The sequence below is a fragment of the Macrosteles quadrilineatus genome, unplaced genomic scaffold (assembly GCF_028750875.1).
Source record: "Macrosteles quadrilineatus isolate MER2022 unplaced genomic scaffold, UCM_ALF_1.0 Scaffold_5__1_contigs__length_97177068, whole genome shotgun sequence".
Classification (NCBI taxonomy): Eukaryota; Metazoa; Arthropoda; class Insecta; order Hemiptera; family Cicadellidae; genus Macrosteles; species Macrosteles quadrilineatus.
The window spans coordinates 21,123,965-21,140,908 of NW_026542598.1; the positions used below are offsets into that span (position 1 = coordinate 21,123,965).

At 36.3% G+C, this 16,944-nt stretch overlaps 1 protein-coding gene across 1 annotated transcript; it reads right to left on the reverse strand.

The window, feature by feature from the left end:
- Positions 1-1,043: 1,043 nt before the first annotated feature.
- On the reverse strand, positions 1,044-12,601 carry LOC128995085 (urokinase-type plasminogen activator-like). Its single transcript, XM_054419970.1, has 3 exons — positions 11,282-12,601; positions 3,695-3,892; positions 1,044-1,211 (listed from the first exon to the last, which is right to left on the reverse strand). Exons 1-3 carry the CDS (start codon positions 12,506-12,508, stop codon positions 1,044-1,046), a joined length of 1,593 nt encoding a protein of 530 aa, XP_054275945.1. The 5' UTR covers positions 12,509-12,601.
- Positions 12,602-16,944: the final 4,343 nt, after the last annotated feature.

Genomic DNA, 16,944 nt, shown 5'->3' on the forward strand with positions numbered 1-16,944 from the left:
AATGAATGTTTACTTATATATTTTTTTTAATCAATTTTAAATTTTGTACTATACAATTAAACTTTCATAACCTAACCTAACCAACCAAACTTGCTGATGATATAAAAAACATATAAGATAAAAATGAAATGAATGTTTACTTATAATTTTTTTAAATCAATTTTAAATTTTGTATTATAAAATTAAACTGTCATAACCTAACCTAACCAACCAAACTTGCTGATGATATAAAAAACATATAAGATAAAAATCAAATATAGCAAAATCTTTGTCTAAATTAATATTCCCGACGGGTTTCGAACTCGAGACCCTGTAGACTAGTACGATACGCTTCCAACTGTGCCACGAACGCCGCTGGAATGACACCGTCTCGTTACGGTAATCGTGTTGCCTCAAGATAAGACATTAGCCACTATAGATATGACGTCACCACACCTTTAGCCATCGTCCCTCCCGAATGCCCATTCCCTACCCGGTTGATTGTGAGTGATGATCTTGCATTTTCGTATTGGATTGATAACTGGACAGCTGATTAGTAATAGTACTCGCATGAAAATCAAAAGGTTGTCTGTTAAATCATGAGGAACTTAATTTGCTTTAAGCCGGGTTTTCCTAGACGCGGAGTCGGCGAGCGGAGAGAGGAACGCGGAGAGCGGACTCCACTTGCCTTAGGCAATTTAATGTTACTGTATTCCTAGAAGCGGAGCAATATGGTTCGAAACTAGGCCCAGATATCCTTGGTTTGTGGGTTTTTATAATCGTCTGGTTTAGATTAGTTCAGTTTAGCTTAGTTTTCTTTATGATAGGCCTCATAACAAATAAGGAAATAGGCTTCAATTAATCAAAATACGTTTTGTACAGGAACGATGGATTTCCCTCCTATTGATAACTGTTGGAAATCCATTACGTGTATTACCAATGACTTTGGTTAATTAATCGACAAGAAGTTAGGACTGTTGTTGACTGAGATTTGGTTGACATTGCCGTTACGCGCAGAATAAGCGTAGCCTACTTCTAGTTAAGTAAATAAATAAAACAGCACATTACCTGAGAAATGAATTTATTAAAACAATCAATAAGATATTAATAAATAATAAACCATAGGAGTTATTAGTTCGTGCTGATCCACTATATTTACATTTCTTCGAGATTTTCGTTCCATTGAAGACGTTCGTGTGCTCATTGATCCATGGAAGAAATGGACAGATATCCTGAAACATAATCAATATGGGACTGGAATAAATGTCATTATAGAAGGTGCAGTAGAACCTCTATAGCAAGCCTCTAGGGATTATCATATACGATTTCTTATCAAGGTTGACTTCTTAGCGAGATTTACAATAACATGTCATTTAGGGCATAATAAATTCAAAGGTATTGTATTTTAGGATAAATTCAAATGAACCAAACTTCAAATGTGCCAGAAAACAGTGACCTAGGATTACAGTAGGAATAACGGACAGCAGTATTCCGATTAGAACCATCACAACGCTACTGACTTTTCTCTGGGATGAACTACCGATCGTCTGGTTAATACGCGAGCAATATAACCGATAAGCTACCCAGCTCTATAAAATAAAAGACAGGGAAAAAACAAAAATCCCTAATACCCACGCCAGAGCAAACCTGCAAACTAAGCGAATTTCAACTTGTCTGATTACATATTCACTAAAATATTTTCTTAATAAGATATACCGGGTGTCCACAAAGTCTTGTCTGATCTAATAGCTTTGCTGTACGAAAACCATTAGCGCCACACTTAACCCTATGCCTTGTTTTGAAGGGAATTTAATCAAGTTTTATTTAATGAAATTGGTAACACCTAAACACAGTTGATTGACAACAATACAGTTATGATTCAATATAATAACAAATAAAAAAAAATGTGAGTTTAAAAGAGACATCGGATATCACAGTTTGTTTTTTTGTTTCACGAAACCCAATCCCCTATAGCAGTTCATCGACTATCCATTTGCATAATTTTTCTTTGTAGAATTTGGGAGAGTTGAAATCCCAGGACCGTGATTGAAAATGAAAGGGCCATCCAAAGATTAATCTTTGGTGCGGTGTAATACATGATGGATTCATTGCATAATTTTTCTTTGCGGAAGAAAATGTAAATGGGTTTGTTTACTTGTTGGGGTTGTATGCAGTCCCTCAATTATAATAACTGCAACTTATGATAATTTTCCAGCAAGACGGTGCTCCGCCTCATTGGGCTAAATGTGTGAGGGATTTTTAAAATCTTCACTTCCCCGGTCGCTGGATCGGGCGTGATGGCTCGACCAAATGGCCACCTCGTTCCCCCGTTGTAACCCCATGGGTTTCTTGTTGTACCCATTTGGCAAGGACACTGTCTATTCTTCCCCGGTTCATAATTTACACACACTTGCGGGAGGGATTCAGGAATTCTGTGGCGTCTGTAACCAGGGATATGCTGACTAAACTGGGACAAACTGAAAAGACGTCTAGAAAATCTGCAGGCCACCTGAGGCGCACACGTAGAGTTGTGTTACGTTTGGACATAGTTATAAAATCTTAAGAAGTTACCTTTTATATCTGTAAATAAATCGTTATCGTACTATCACTCGTTTTCATACCATGCGGTTATTATTATCAGCCCAAGAATTTGTGGACACCCGGTATTTATTCCCGATTTAAATGACATTAGATTTAGCAAATGCTCAGGTTTGCTGCTGGGGAATGTAAACAGTGTTTTTTACCAAACATCAATATTATAGGATGAAATAAATAAATTTGCCAAATTTGATCAACATGTATCCATAAACATGTAAACTACAATGGTTTTAATTTTCTTCATAAGAATAACATAGGAATTTTAAATTTGCAATTTTTTAAATTTTCTCCGTAACCATTAGGCATACAACAATGCTTCATTATACTGAATTATTTCTTTTTTAAGCTCTACAAAATGTTGTTCAAAGGTTTATTGCGGACATTTTCCATCACGATGGTCAAATGTCAAGTAAACCATAAATCAAAATGTCCGCAATAAACCTTTGAACAACATTAACTCAACATCACCAACAATGAACTTCAAACAAAGGATCTACAAAATAGTTGGGAAAGAAATTCCAAAATTTAATGTTTTTAGGGTTAAAAATGGGAAAACCCCCATTTTACCCCCCTTAAACCCCCCGTTCCCATGGTCCGATCATGCTGGTTCGCGAACTCGTTCGGATAAATGTAGGTTTACACGTTTATACCAAATTTAATCAAAATCGGATGATTTTTGTTTGAGTTATCGTGCTAACGGACACACACAGACACACACACACAGACACACACACGCACACACCCCCACACCCCCCCCCACACACACATATATATAAATTAATTTGAACGGATGGTGTTTTTGGCCTCTGGGGACCCCAAAACGAAAAAAATAAATCGGTCCCGTGTCCAGGTTTTACCATGAGACCTAAGGTAATAGCTTAATCCCTATATGGGAATTTCCCTAAAACTTAAAACGTTGAATCCAATAGGTAAATTAGTAAGCGAGTAGCTTCATAAGGCCGGCGTTATCAGAATCCATAGTGATCAGCATCAATCGAGTCGTCAATTGGAGATCGCTGAAGAGGCATCCTCAGTGGTTAGGCCAAGACTACAGTCTCCTCGGTTGACGCCTAGCCTATGTTATATCTATGTTTCTATTATGAGACTAAACACCCACCTGAAACACATTGAGTGTAGTCATGCCTCCGCATTGCATGCGAGCAATAATAGACATATCACAGTTCTTGGTGTCGTCTATCCTGACTATCATCATGGCCACTCCTCGTAACTTCCCTCCACAGACCAAACCTCCACCAGAATCTCCGGGACACAAGCCGTAGTCCAGCTTGGGCTTGGTACAGAGGTACTTGCTGGCCTGCAACAGACAACATATACTGATTTGTTACATGTTTGTTACTGTTTTTTTTTTTTTTTTTAGTGGAGAGCGGAAATAGAGGAGGCCGTTCGAAAATGTGAGTAGATCTATTGTAAAAAGTTGTAATTATAATTATCTGAGCACATCCATTGTAAAATATCCTTTATATCAATCAGAAGTATTAAATGTTTAACAAATTCCAACAAAGATTTAGTTTATCTGCAAGACAATCAAAATATTTTTAAATACTTGCCAATCATAACCTCTTGCCTCGTGTTAAACAATTTTATTTACCTTATTCAGTATTTTACGTTATTTTTATTTTATTAAGAGAGCCGATCATATAGTCAGTATCAATAGTGGATTATCACTTTAAAAATCAACCTGAATATGGCTAAGTACAACTTGAACTACTTAAGTAAGGATGAGTTAAGATATGAACTCCTGATAAGAGGAGTAACTATTATGATTGATAACGTCCAGGCTTTGCGGAAACAATATCGTGAATGTATTAACATCAAACCAGATTTAGCTAATTTGAAAGACAAAATTAATATTCAAGATGAAATAGATCTTATTGAGATTAAAATAAGTGCTTTGGAACTGTTAATTGAACAGTGTGAGAGTGAGGTTAGCAATCTGTCAGTAGCTAAATTAGATGCGAAATTGGGTCATCTTAAATTAAGAGTGGAAAATTTACATACATTTCAATTGAACACTGATCATGAGGCTATTGTTTCGGAGTTTAATAAAAAATTATTCATGCTCCATGCGCTGAGAAATTGCACTTCACGGGAGATAATAATGAAATTCAACTTTACATTTTCAAACTTTTCGTATCCTCGTATTTTGGTGTCAGACAACGCTAAATATGTTGTATCACAAGAAATGAACAGTTACTTGTTTAGAAATTACATACAGCATCGGCGCATCGCGGCTTATAGGCCATCTGGGAACAAATCTGAACGATACATCAGGGATTTGTCGCCATAACTGCGTTGTTTTTACCATGATGAACATTGTAATTGGGATGAAGATCTAGGAAATATACAATTATGTCTGAACACAGCCCAGAACTCGAGTACGAAACTACAGCTTTAAAAATTATGTTCTTTCATGACTGTAACAATGCCTTGTCTAATTTATGGTCGATTCAAGATTGTATATAGACTGTAAGGGTTTTATTTTTAGAAGTACGTTATTTTAATTCAAAGACGATTTTTTTTTTTATTTAGAAGACGATTTTATTTTGTTTAGAAGAAAATGTTATTCTACTTAAGGAGATAGTTTTTATTTTTGTAAATAATAAATATAATTTGAACCCAAAGGTATATTTATGATTTCGTCGAGTATAATAACTTAATTTAAATCAAAAGAATATTTTTTGTTTAAAGCCAAGACGAACTTTGTTGTCGACGGGTCGTATCAGTTTTTAGGAGCGATAAGGCGCGGACGAGCACGCACCGTCGAGTTGCCCGTCCAAGCGCGTTGCAACCTGCACTCGCGACCTTCGCACTGATATCTGGAAAATTCCTACCGTCACAGGAGGGTATATAAAGCTCTGGGTACGGTGGTGAGACAGTCAAGACCCAGCACTCGTACGCTGCGGGTTAGGCGAGTGTAGCTGTACATGCTGCACCGCTAACACGGAGTAAGGTAAGTTTAGGGGAAACGTGTGCAATAGTATATATTGCACCGTACGATATTAAAGCGAACGGTAGGTAGTTCGGCCCCCGTTTATTTTACCGAACGACGATATTTGGCCATCGAGGCACTAACTTAAGCGAACGGTAGGGAAACGTGTGCAATATTTATATATTGCACCGTACATTTTCCGATATATTTTGAACACGATAACCTCTTTTATTTTCCCAGCATGCTCAACTTGCATATTCGATCTTTGTAGATACTGTATATATAAAGCATGATCACAGAGAGAGTTACGAGTAAAACACGCAGGACTTATTTAAAATTCGTAAATTGGCAACCAATATTTACGGCACATTTTAAAACATAAAATTTGTAACAAAGAATTTCAAGATTAGGCGAAATTGTTGTTACTTTAATTTAAAAACAATAACAACTACCATACGACTTTCATGTTGAACTTGGAATTTTTCACCCTTTTTACCTTTTTTTTGTTAATAGGATATTTCATCGTCAGGGCCTAAACGCTGGAAAATAAGCGAGAGTTAAAAGACACCTTTTGCCCGTGTTGAGCCGTGACTAATTCCACCGGGCGAATGTCACGACTCATGATCAATGGTTCAAGTGTTTTTTTTATAGTAGGCTAGTTCAGTGTTTCGTTGTCACTCCACGACCCCGAACAAGGCTGTGGGTTTTTGTTCTTATTACTCCCACCGCCAAGCACTTCAGAGGTTGCGTGACAATCAACTAGTTAACCTCGCAGACATTTTTCCATCGTTTTACATCGCCCTTTTGGCACATGTTTTATGCAAAGTCAATTATTTTTTTTAATTTGTGCTTAGTCTGCGAGGTTATGGAGTAGTTCAAGTGCGCCACGCGCGCCTTTTGGGTGAGTTTTGCACTTTTTTCTAAAGTTAGGTTAGCTGCACATGGTTGCACTAGGTCTGGAACCTAGTCTTGGGGTCGTGGAAGACTTTTGAAAGTTAGTTTCCCTGTTCTCTGTTGTTTTGTATAATTCAGGGCTTTGCCCGAAATGCTAGGCCTAGAATTGACTGAGAAATGTTTGTTGGAAAGCCGCTATTTGAGAGAAACTGCCAAGTCAGTCCTTCTGACTGTTTTGTGGTAGGCCTAGGCTTACAATTTTTGCTCAGTAAATGTAAATGTCTTAGGCTACTACCTTTGGTAGCCCTTTGCTCTGTGTCCCGTAAAAATTTTAGTGTTGTTTTGTCTTGTAAAATGTTCAGTTTGTGTTACCCAGTCAAGTAAGGTTAAAGTCTTTTATTTTGCTTTGTTCTTGCCAAACTAGTTAAATTAAGTTGAATTAACTGCTCTTAAAGCTCCCCTGAAAGTTTGAGTCATTTTACTCCAGTTTTAAGAAAGTTACAGTAATTTTTAGTTTGGCAACTTTTCATTCAGGTTTGAACTGGGTAACCTGGAAGGCCACTGGTTTCTGCCTTTGAGTTAAGGTTTGGAATGGTCTGGAAAAGCTGCTGGAACATTTCCCCCAGCTTTTAAGACCATTCCGAACAAATTCTGATCACAACTTTTGGAGAAATTAGCAAAAATACATGAGTCGTTGCGTTAGGCCTAAATTTTTGTATGGAACGTTTTTTGTCAATTTTAAAGTATTTTTCTGTGTTTAAGTGTCAATTGTTCTCTGTTAACTTGTTCTTCTGGCCACTTTGGACCAGACAATTTAAATTTTTTCTCTCAATTGGTGAAATTTACCACTGTCACATACCCGTCTGGCCTGCTGACATTGTTACCGCAAATTAATGTTACCATTCTTGTACTGTTTAACCTGTTAGTTGTTTTATTTAAAATATTGTTATTGTTTGAAATGTTTTATATTGTTAAAGAGCTGTGATAGAGAGAGAAACCTTTTAAAAATTTATTATCTTTTTGAAAATGATATAGGTATTAAGCCTAATCTGTGGATTTTTGGAAGTCAGTGAAAAACAAAACAAACGTGTGACAGTGAACCTTGCGGTAATGAACTTAGACTGTGACTACTGTGTTTTCTGGGTTTGTCACTCAGGGCCCAGGAGGACTACCGTTTGAAGTCAACCTTCTACGTTTGGAGCATGGGCGGAGAAACACTTCTTAGTGGGGCCCTCTTTTGGGATCCGGGCCGGCCACCCCCCTCTCCGTCGAACTTCAGCAGCCCTCCTGTGATGTGCGCCTGAAGACCCATGAACTAGTTATCCGTCGTACCGCAAGTTACTTGTTGTTTTGTTTTCACCACATATTTAAATCATAGTTGGATTCATAAAAAGAGGAAAGAGACTATCTAAAGTTATTATTGTTGAGGCCTACAGAGTTTATTTTTGTTATTTCTTTTTAAAAATTTATTTTAGCTAGCCTGTGTTTGTTTTGTGAAAAAATTTTGTTGTCTGTTTTGAGTCAAGTGCTGGTTGAGACTCGGTATGGCGTCAATTGTGCCGGAATATTTGAGGAAGCCGGAGCTGGTGTACGAGGTGCGGTCCCGGGGGGAGACTCCTGGAACTGATGTACGCACTTTGCGTACACAGTTCAGACAAATAGCTAGCATGCCTCAAGCTTGGGTTGAGTCTCTCAGTTTGGATGAGGAACTGGAGGCATGTAAAGAGAGGATGGAAGAGCTAAGTGGGGAAATTAATAGTTGGAGTAGTTTGCCTATGGGCTCAGCTAGGGGTTCGGCTATCACACAGCTGACGCACTGGCGTAAGCGTCTACTCTTGGTTTTGGGGCAACCTGAAATCCAGGATGAAGACAAGAGTTGGGTGGAGGCCAGAATCCTTGAGCTGGAAGGTATTTTGGAGAGTATTAAGGCAGGAAAGTCTGTCAAAGAGAAAGTTGAAATTTTTGAAGACAACCGTTCTTCGGAAATTTCAAACGAAGTACCAAGGTCAGTTGATGTGACTCCAGTGGGTACCCCCCAGGCTCCGCCTACGCCAAGTACACTGCTCCAGTTGCCTGCAAATGTTCAAATGTCAAATGCAAATGTCACACCGTCCCCCTCTCACACGTCCACCTTGGCTGCGGCTACGCTGAATGTCCAGTCCCCATCTCCCTTTCCTTCTCAAGTTCATAGTTCCCCTTCCATCTCTAACTCCTTTGGCAAACTTCCCCATCCCCTTGCCTCTGTCCTGAGTGGTTTCCGGCCGGTGGACGGGTTAGATGTGAATGGTCTTTGTTTTTTTCTGGAGAGTGTTTTGCGCATGCGTGAATACCCTGGCATGTCAGACGCAACTTTGATGGAACTCATTGCTCCATACTGTCTGAAACCGTTGGGGGACAGATTGCTTGATTGTTTGCGCAGAGGCGTCACCTTTGATGTTTTCCATAAAGAAGTTTTGGAGCTTTTCATGCCCCGTCGGGTCATGGAGAAGCTGAAAGTTGAGAGAGTTTTTCGTCCTCAGCAGCCAGCCGAGTCTTTAAAATATTGTTATTGTTTGAAATGTTTTATATTGTTAAAGAGCTGTGATAGAGAGAGAAACCTTTTAAAAATTTATTATCTTTTTGAAAATGATATATTAAGCCTAATCTGTGGATTTTTGGAAGTCAGTGAAAAACAAAACAAACGTGTGACAGTGAACCTTGCGGTAATGAACTTAGACTGTGACTACTGTGTTTTCTGGGTTTGTCACTCAGGGCCCAGGAGGACTACCGTTTGAAGTCAACCTTCTACGTTTGGAGCATGGGCGGAGAAACACTTCTTAGTGGGGCCCTCTTTTGGGATCCGGGCCGGCCACCCCCCTCTCCGTCGAACTTCAGCAGCCCTCCTGTGATGTGCGCCTGAAGACCCATGAACTAGTTATCCGTCGTACCGCAAGTTACTTGTTGTTTTGTTTTCACCACATATTTAAATCATAGTTGGATTCATAAAAAGAGGAAAGAGACTATCTAAAGTTATTATTGTTGAGGCCTACAGAGTTTATTTTTGTTATTTCTTTTTAAAAATTTATTTTAGCTAGCCTAATTATTTGTTAATCCTTAAAATATTTTTATAACCTTTTAATTAGCCTATCCAATTAAATTTCTTTTTTGGGGCCCCTAAATGTTAAATTGTTACCAGTTATTTAAAGGAAGAGATTTTTATATATTCATTGTTGCAATTTTACAAATTTTATTTTACTAAGGTTAAAACTGATTAAATTTACTTTGACTGAATTTAGCCTATTTTGAATTTTTTTAAATTAATGTTCCTTTGTAAGTTAGTAGGCCAAATTGGTAACAAAAATTTATTTAAACTTTAATTTAGAGTATTTACTTCATGTATTGTTGTTAATGTTGTGGTTTATTTTTTTCAATGGTTAATTACAGCTCGTTTCTCTCAAATGGCGTGTTGTTCTTGAACCTCCATCCATGGTTCTCATTTTGTTAAGTAAAGTTTTGTGAGCCGCTCCTCGGGCCTGCGCATGGATCACGCTTCCATTTCGTTAGTCTGGGGGCAGGCTCGAGGGCATGGTTCAGTGTGATGAACTATTTATCGTCATAACGCACCATTAGTTAAACAAACTATGTAAAAAAAACTGAAATAGTTTTAATAATTTTAAAATTGACCTCTCAAAACCACTTCCAGCTTGTTTTAAATTCAATTTGCTACCGCAATGGAAACAAGCAGCTGTTTAGTAAATGATGCAATCGTTTCGTCATTACGACTGTATGCTAGTGTACATTATACCATCGATACTTCGAACTATTTACAATACGGAAACAATTATCTACAATCGATAAAACATCGATACATACTGCTGATTCTTACTCCCTTGGAGCTGTAAACGATGAACAAAACTGCTACTTTTGACCCGCAACGCATGCATTAAAACGGCTGTTTTTGCTGCAGTATGACGGACAACAAATTTGTACTGTCAAAAACTACTATTATCAATTTCGTTCAACCATTGACTATTATAGTTTTATACTTTAATACTTTCTTATTAAATGGCGACCATATAAAGTAGGTATTTTAAGCCAAGTATCGGAGATGAGTGTAGGATGAGTGGCGCGATGTTCGACCATTAGATATCCATCTTACTATCTTATGATATTGAAATAGACAAATCTTCAGAACGAGCCGATTTTACCGTTTCCTGTTTTGTAATAATGCTTAAATGCGTTGATATCGACTATTTTTATATATTCTTTTAAGGGTAAAAATTACAGTGTGATTTGTAATTTTTGGTTATAATACTAAACTAAAGGAAGCATCTGCAAAATATAGTGGCTATATGTTTACTGTACGTTATAATCTAAACGTAAATAATTGTAACCCGACATTCCCAAATATCTTAACAGACTTCGCAAAGGTTTAATATCGAATTTTGAATAAATGCGATTTCAAGTTCCATTATCTTTGCCGGTCTCAAATAAATAAAAAAAATATTATCATAGGTCAGCTGTGAAACGTATTGCCAAAGTCAGTTGTAACGAGTCAAAACGTTTTATTAACAATGTTATAAATAAAATATTGAAAAATTTTACAAAATCTACGAAGCTTACAATTTTAAAAGTAAAAGGGTTGTTTTATAAAGTATTTTGTCTATAGGCCTACTTAAAGTACTCTTCAAAAGTGCCCAATGACACAGAATAAGGTAAATTACTTAAAAACTATCAGTGACAGACTTTTAAACTTTAAACTACATCAACAATGCGACTTCCAAAATATATCATTAAGAAATATTTACTAAATTAAATTTGGACTTTCGTATACCATTTACATTTACCCTAAGACTACACTAGACCCACACACTTACTCACCGACTCTGATCCTAATCGCATGTGCAGATGGAACGAGCAGAGGCAAGGGCTTTTAATCTCCAGACGAGTCGTCTTCCTGTAGACATCGTCCTTGTTCTTCTCTCCCATCTGAACAACACCAAATCCCGTAAAAACACACGTCGTATATCCATGGTAACTCTCCATCCAAGGTGTCGTGGTCAGCTGTATCGAGCTCACAGCCCGCGTAAAGTTGAACTTTCCCTTCACTTTGATCAGCCCCACGTCAAAATCTCCTCCCACATGACGAGGATGAATGATAAAACTAGAGGATCGGAGCACCTGGGCTGTAGGAGGAAAGGGGCCGCTTCCATTTACGAATTTGGTTAACTCCTCCATCGAGTGACCCCCGGCATATACTATAAAATCATCACCCTCACGGAGGCAATGTGCCGCTGTCAAGACCCATTCCTCAGTTATTATCGAACCTGTGCACGGACCTGCCACTTTACCGCCTAGTAATACGACGAGGAGCACAGAATACGGGTATTGCTCTGGTTCTGTCAGGTTGTAAGAATCTTCTCTTCTTCTCCAGTCGAAAGTGTCTTGGTATTCAATGTTTTCACTGTCAAACTGCGAGTCGTGCAAGATTTTCTGTTCTTTTTTGTTGTCGAATTGACATTTTTCAGTGGGATGAGTCAAATTGTTCAAATTTTCACCTTCGTTAAAATATGCAGTTGGCTTACTCTGCAAACCTTCTGTTTGGGTGACGTTGAATTCAGTGCCTTCCGTGTGCCCAACGTCTGAGCGATGCATAGCGATATCTACGTTTCGACCATTATTGAAAGACCCTTCGGGTTCTGCTTGGATGACGTCTGGTTCAAATGTTGCTTTATGCATATCATTTTTAGATGTCGTTGTAACTCCGTCTTCAACGACTTTGCTAGGAATCTTAATTTGGTTGAAGACAATCTTTTTTGTCTTGTTGACTTTAAAATGCACTAATTTTGTGTTCTCTAGACTTGTATAATTTGTTACAGGTACATCTTGAGCTCTCTCCAAAGCATAAACAATGTGCATATCCTTAACATCGTTAGTAAAATTGCCATCAGTACTTCGGTTGGTATTTAATAGATGTGTTTCATAGTTAGAATGGTTGGTTGCTGTTGATAAAGTTTGGGTCTGTCCATTTGTTTCCCCGGCTACATTTTGGTTAAATACGACTATTGTTTGAAAATAGAAAGTAAATAATCCAAGTATCAATTCCATTGATGATTTTGAAACCGAAACAACACAATTTTGAATTTAATGCAAAAGTTTAGGAGTATTTATGTTTGTTTACTAACATTGTATAAAACAACGACATGTGATCAAATTGACAGACTTGATGATTTGGTTTAGCCATAGCCATAGATTAAGCATAGTCCCATGTGTTGGTTACTCTATGCCATAGGTCATCAGTTTAGCTAATGAACGTACATATACATATGAATCTCCAAGTATTCAATGATGAGAATATTTTACTGCATTCGATCATTTTAATGACCGTTGGTGATATGTGTACTTTGTAGACAGTGTGTGCATTGGCTACCCTGATCGGTGGGACACACGTGAGGGACGACGTCTAACATAGTGTCAGCATTCGCCGCTAGAACCGCTAAGTAAAAAAATTTAAATCGAGTTAATTTTATAACTTTTAGTTAAAAAAATAACTTTTTAATTATAAAACTAACTTTTTAATTATAAAATTAACTTTTTAATTATAAAATTAAACTGTAATAACCTAACCTAACCAACCAAACTTGCTGATGATATAAAAAAGATATAAGATAAAAATCAAATATAGCAAAATCTTTGTCAAAAATTAATATCCGCGACGGGTTTCGAACTCGAGACCCCTTGTAGGCTAGTACCATTGACTTAAAGTCAATGCTAGTACGATACGCTACCAACTGTGCCACGAACGCCGCTGGAATAACTTCGTCTCGTTACGGAATTCGTGTTGCCTCAAGATAAGACATTAGCCACAATAGATATGACGTCACCACACCTTTAGCCATCGTCCCTCCCGTATGCCCATTCCCTACCCCGGTTGATTGTGAGTGATGATCTTGCATTTTCGTATTGGATTGATAACTGGACAGCTGATTAGTAATAGTACTCACATGAAAATCAAAAGGTTGTCAGTTAAATCATGAGTAGACGAGTCAATTTAGCCCAAAAAAGCCTCTAAGATAGAACAAATTCCAACAAATGTTTTTCGACGGCTTTTGGTAGTAATAGGTGTAGAAAGTACCAGGAAAAAAGTCTACCAAAATCGGACAACCGGAAGTCGGGTTTTTCCAAGATGCCGCCGTGAGGCCCTCAAATCGACAAGATGACTGCAAATTCGTCGATTCATAGTTCCAGGATTGGCCGATTTCCACGAAAATTGGCAAACAAATATAGAACTATATTTCCAACCTTAAATATGAAAACTAGGCAGACAAAGTAACCCAAAGATGAATTTTCAGGGTATTATGAGCTAAAAAAATAAGATTTTTTACCTCAAATATATGTTTTTCTAATATTTTGTACAAAGTTTGTTAATTTCAAATTTATTTTTTCACCATTAGATTCAACACAAAAACCTAACAATTTAGTATATTGAATCTTTGTTCTGCTTCAATTTGTTACAGAGATATTGAAAGTAATAACGTTAGTATGTATTCTTGCCGAGATAGCTCAATGTTAATCTTATGGAGAATAAGCATAAATATTAATATTATTTTTCATTAAACCTATATAGATAAGACTTTTTGTTCTGCTTCATATTATCTGTTTTAATATTTTTTTACTAAAAAATCCTTTTTTGGCAGTTATCATTGCAGCAAACCTACGTATTTCGGTTCCTCAGTTTTAATCATAAAGAGAATAAGCAAAATCAATTTCTTATTAGTCCGAGAAGTATAGAATATAACCATAAAAACAATCCAAGGAAACGTTTTATGGTTTTATGTTGTGGTTTTGGGTGTGCAGAGTTGGATTTTCCCAACATTGGACAAATTTTTAAATAAAAGATACCATAAGCATTTTCTATGCACAATTTTCTAATATTTACTTGGGACCACAACATCTATATTTATTGGGTGATCAGGACCTGTGTGTCACTTTACATCCAGGGTGTTCTCCGCGCCAAGAAGCTTGACCTCAACCGGGATGCGGTTTAGGTCAAAAAAATAAATAATGCCAGAAACGGTGCGAGCCCTGTGGGCTTAGGTCACATGTTGGCCTGACTTGAAGTAATGTGACAAACAATTTTATTCCAGGTCTGTGTCCAACAGAGTAGAGGGGGTTTTTTTAGTGAGTAGTCTGTGATAAACTCAGGAGTCTCACACTACAGGCTGGCTACCTGTGTGCGTAAAGGCATTTTCCCTCCTTGCCCTAAAAAAAAAAACTTCATTTCGAAGGGTAACGTATTTTGGCCGCCATTTTGGATCCACCTTATTGGAAAAAATTTTTTGTTGTTGTAACGACAGTGTTGTGACACATTATTACTATATATACTAGATTTTCACGCATATTCCATTGACGAAATCCGTTTTTAAATACATTTTTTTGTTTTAAACGTTTTGTACTTTGACATTTTTTACGATTATTTTCCTTATCTTTAGTTAGTAGTTCATTCTTAAATAATTAATGATGTAAGGGCTTTCATTTGAGCTATTGATCATTAAAATTGGACGAGTTAGAGACGAGATACCAATCCCAACAAAATATTAAATTTAACTTTTTATAAATCAGTTTTTATTAAATGATTTATATCTCGGGTTCTTAATACGTCACCAAGTTCTTTCTGGTCTCAAATTACTCAGCAGAGAATTAGGTTTTTTATTTTATTAGTCACTAAATAATATCTGACTAATTAATAAAAAATGAGTCATGCACCTTAATTTAATATTAAATTATTTGCATTTGAAATTTGTCTTTAGTTAAGTACATATATCCCCAATTCTAATAACTCCCAATAAATAATCCATAACTACAGTAAAAGTCAATACTTTAATGAATCTTTTAAGATTATAAAGAGTATTGGGAGTTATTTTTCGATTTGGGGGTATATGTCTTAAACCAAATCGAAACAAAACAAACAAACAAAAAACAACACACACATCTCGAAAAAAAATTATTGTTTAATAAGACAGACCCATATAAAATTTGTCACATTTTATTTAGTGATTAAAAAAATTAACCCAAACATTTACTGAGTAATATTAAACCAGAAAGAACTTGGTGGCGTATTAAGAACCCGAGATATAAATATTTTAATAAAAATGTATTTTTAAAAAGTGAAATTTAATATTTTGTTGGGGTTGGTAACTAGTCTCTAACTCGTCAGATTTTAATGATCAATAGCTCAAATGAAAGCCCTTACATTACTAAATGTTTCAGGCTAGAACGAACTGCAAGCGTTAATATGTACTGGAGATATAAGAAAAAATAATCTTATAAAATGTTCAAAATACGAAACGTCCTTAAGAAATGTATGTAGGAGAATTTTCGTTTGAATATATCTTTAAAACGAAAAAATTATATTTAAAAACTCATTTTGGCAATGGAATGGGCGTGAAAATCTAGTTTAAAATAATGTGTCACAACATTGCCATTACATTAAAAAAATTATTTATATCCAATATGGCCGATCCAAGATGACGGCCAAAAACACGTTCCCTATTGAAATGACACTGTCATTACATTTAAAAAATATTTATATCCGATAGGGGGATCCAAAATGACGGCCAAAAACACGTTCTCTATCGAAATGAAGAAATGGCCACCCAATAAATATCGGTGGTGGTCAATATCAATGAAAATTCATGTGGATTTTTTAAAATTTTTCCAATGTTGAGAAAATCCGTCATATTAAATCTTGATTCTAGGGGTTTTCCAGTAGACAGATTTTTTTGGCAATTTTTACTATGTTACTCTGCATACCCAACATTACAACATAAAACCATAAAAGGTTTTCTTGCAATTTTTTAAGGTAATGCCACGATTGGAATTGTGACCGGGGGCGTAACCGGGATCGATTTAAAATAATAAGAATACTTTAGTGAGAGGTAAAAGAATGTTTAATCACTATTCAAATAAAATGGATGGACAATATGATAAAGATAATAATAAAGACAATAATAAAAATGGATGATAAAATAATTACAGGCTCCTTTTATTTAAGTAGGCCTAAGCAAATGAAATTTATATATCAAACTCTAATAATTATAATTCTTTTTGACACGTTAATATATTCAAACAGGAATTTAATAGTCACTATATTTATTCACACAAATTATAAATGAAATCAATTATTATAAAAATGATTACGATTAACATCAATCAATCACTGACTTTAAAAAGTTAAGTTAGCCTGGACAATCACAAAAATTATAAAGTTAAATATTAATAAAGTAATCGCCTTACCAAAAACCCGGAGACCGGCGAAGTGTCCCCGTGATATTACTGGGGCCAAGTGTCTTCCTTTCGGTCAACTCCGACCTCAATCTCTCCAAAGTACAATTGCTAAGTCTACGGTTTTTGTGGGTCGGTCGATTGAGCAAGCTACGTGTCATCAAGAATTCTGTCTACTAAATGCCAATGTTCTGACACTGGTATATGCATTGTGAAATCCATTTACCAGGTCTTTTACTTTTTAAATATAATCCCAAAAT

What these genes read in the sequence shown, in the direction of transcription:
- LOC128995085 (XM_054419970.1), bottom strand. Translation starts at nt 12,508, where the DNA reads ATGGAATTGATACTTGGATTATTTACTTTCTATTTTCAAACAATAGTC. An exon ending in TGCGATTAGGATCAGAGTCG is followed by an intron (nt 3,893 to 11,281) that starts GTGAGTAAGTGT and finishes TGTCTGTTGCAG; the next exon opens with GCCAGCAAGTACCTCTGTAC. An exon ending in CTACACTCAATGTGTTTCAG is followed by an intron (nt 1,212 to 3,694) that starts GTGGGTGTTTAG and finishes ATTATGTTTCAG; the next exon opens with GATATCTGTCCATTTCTTCC.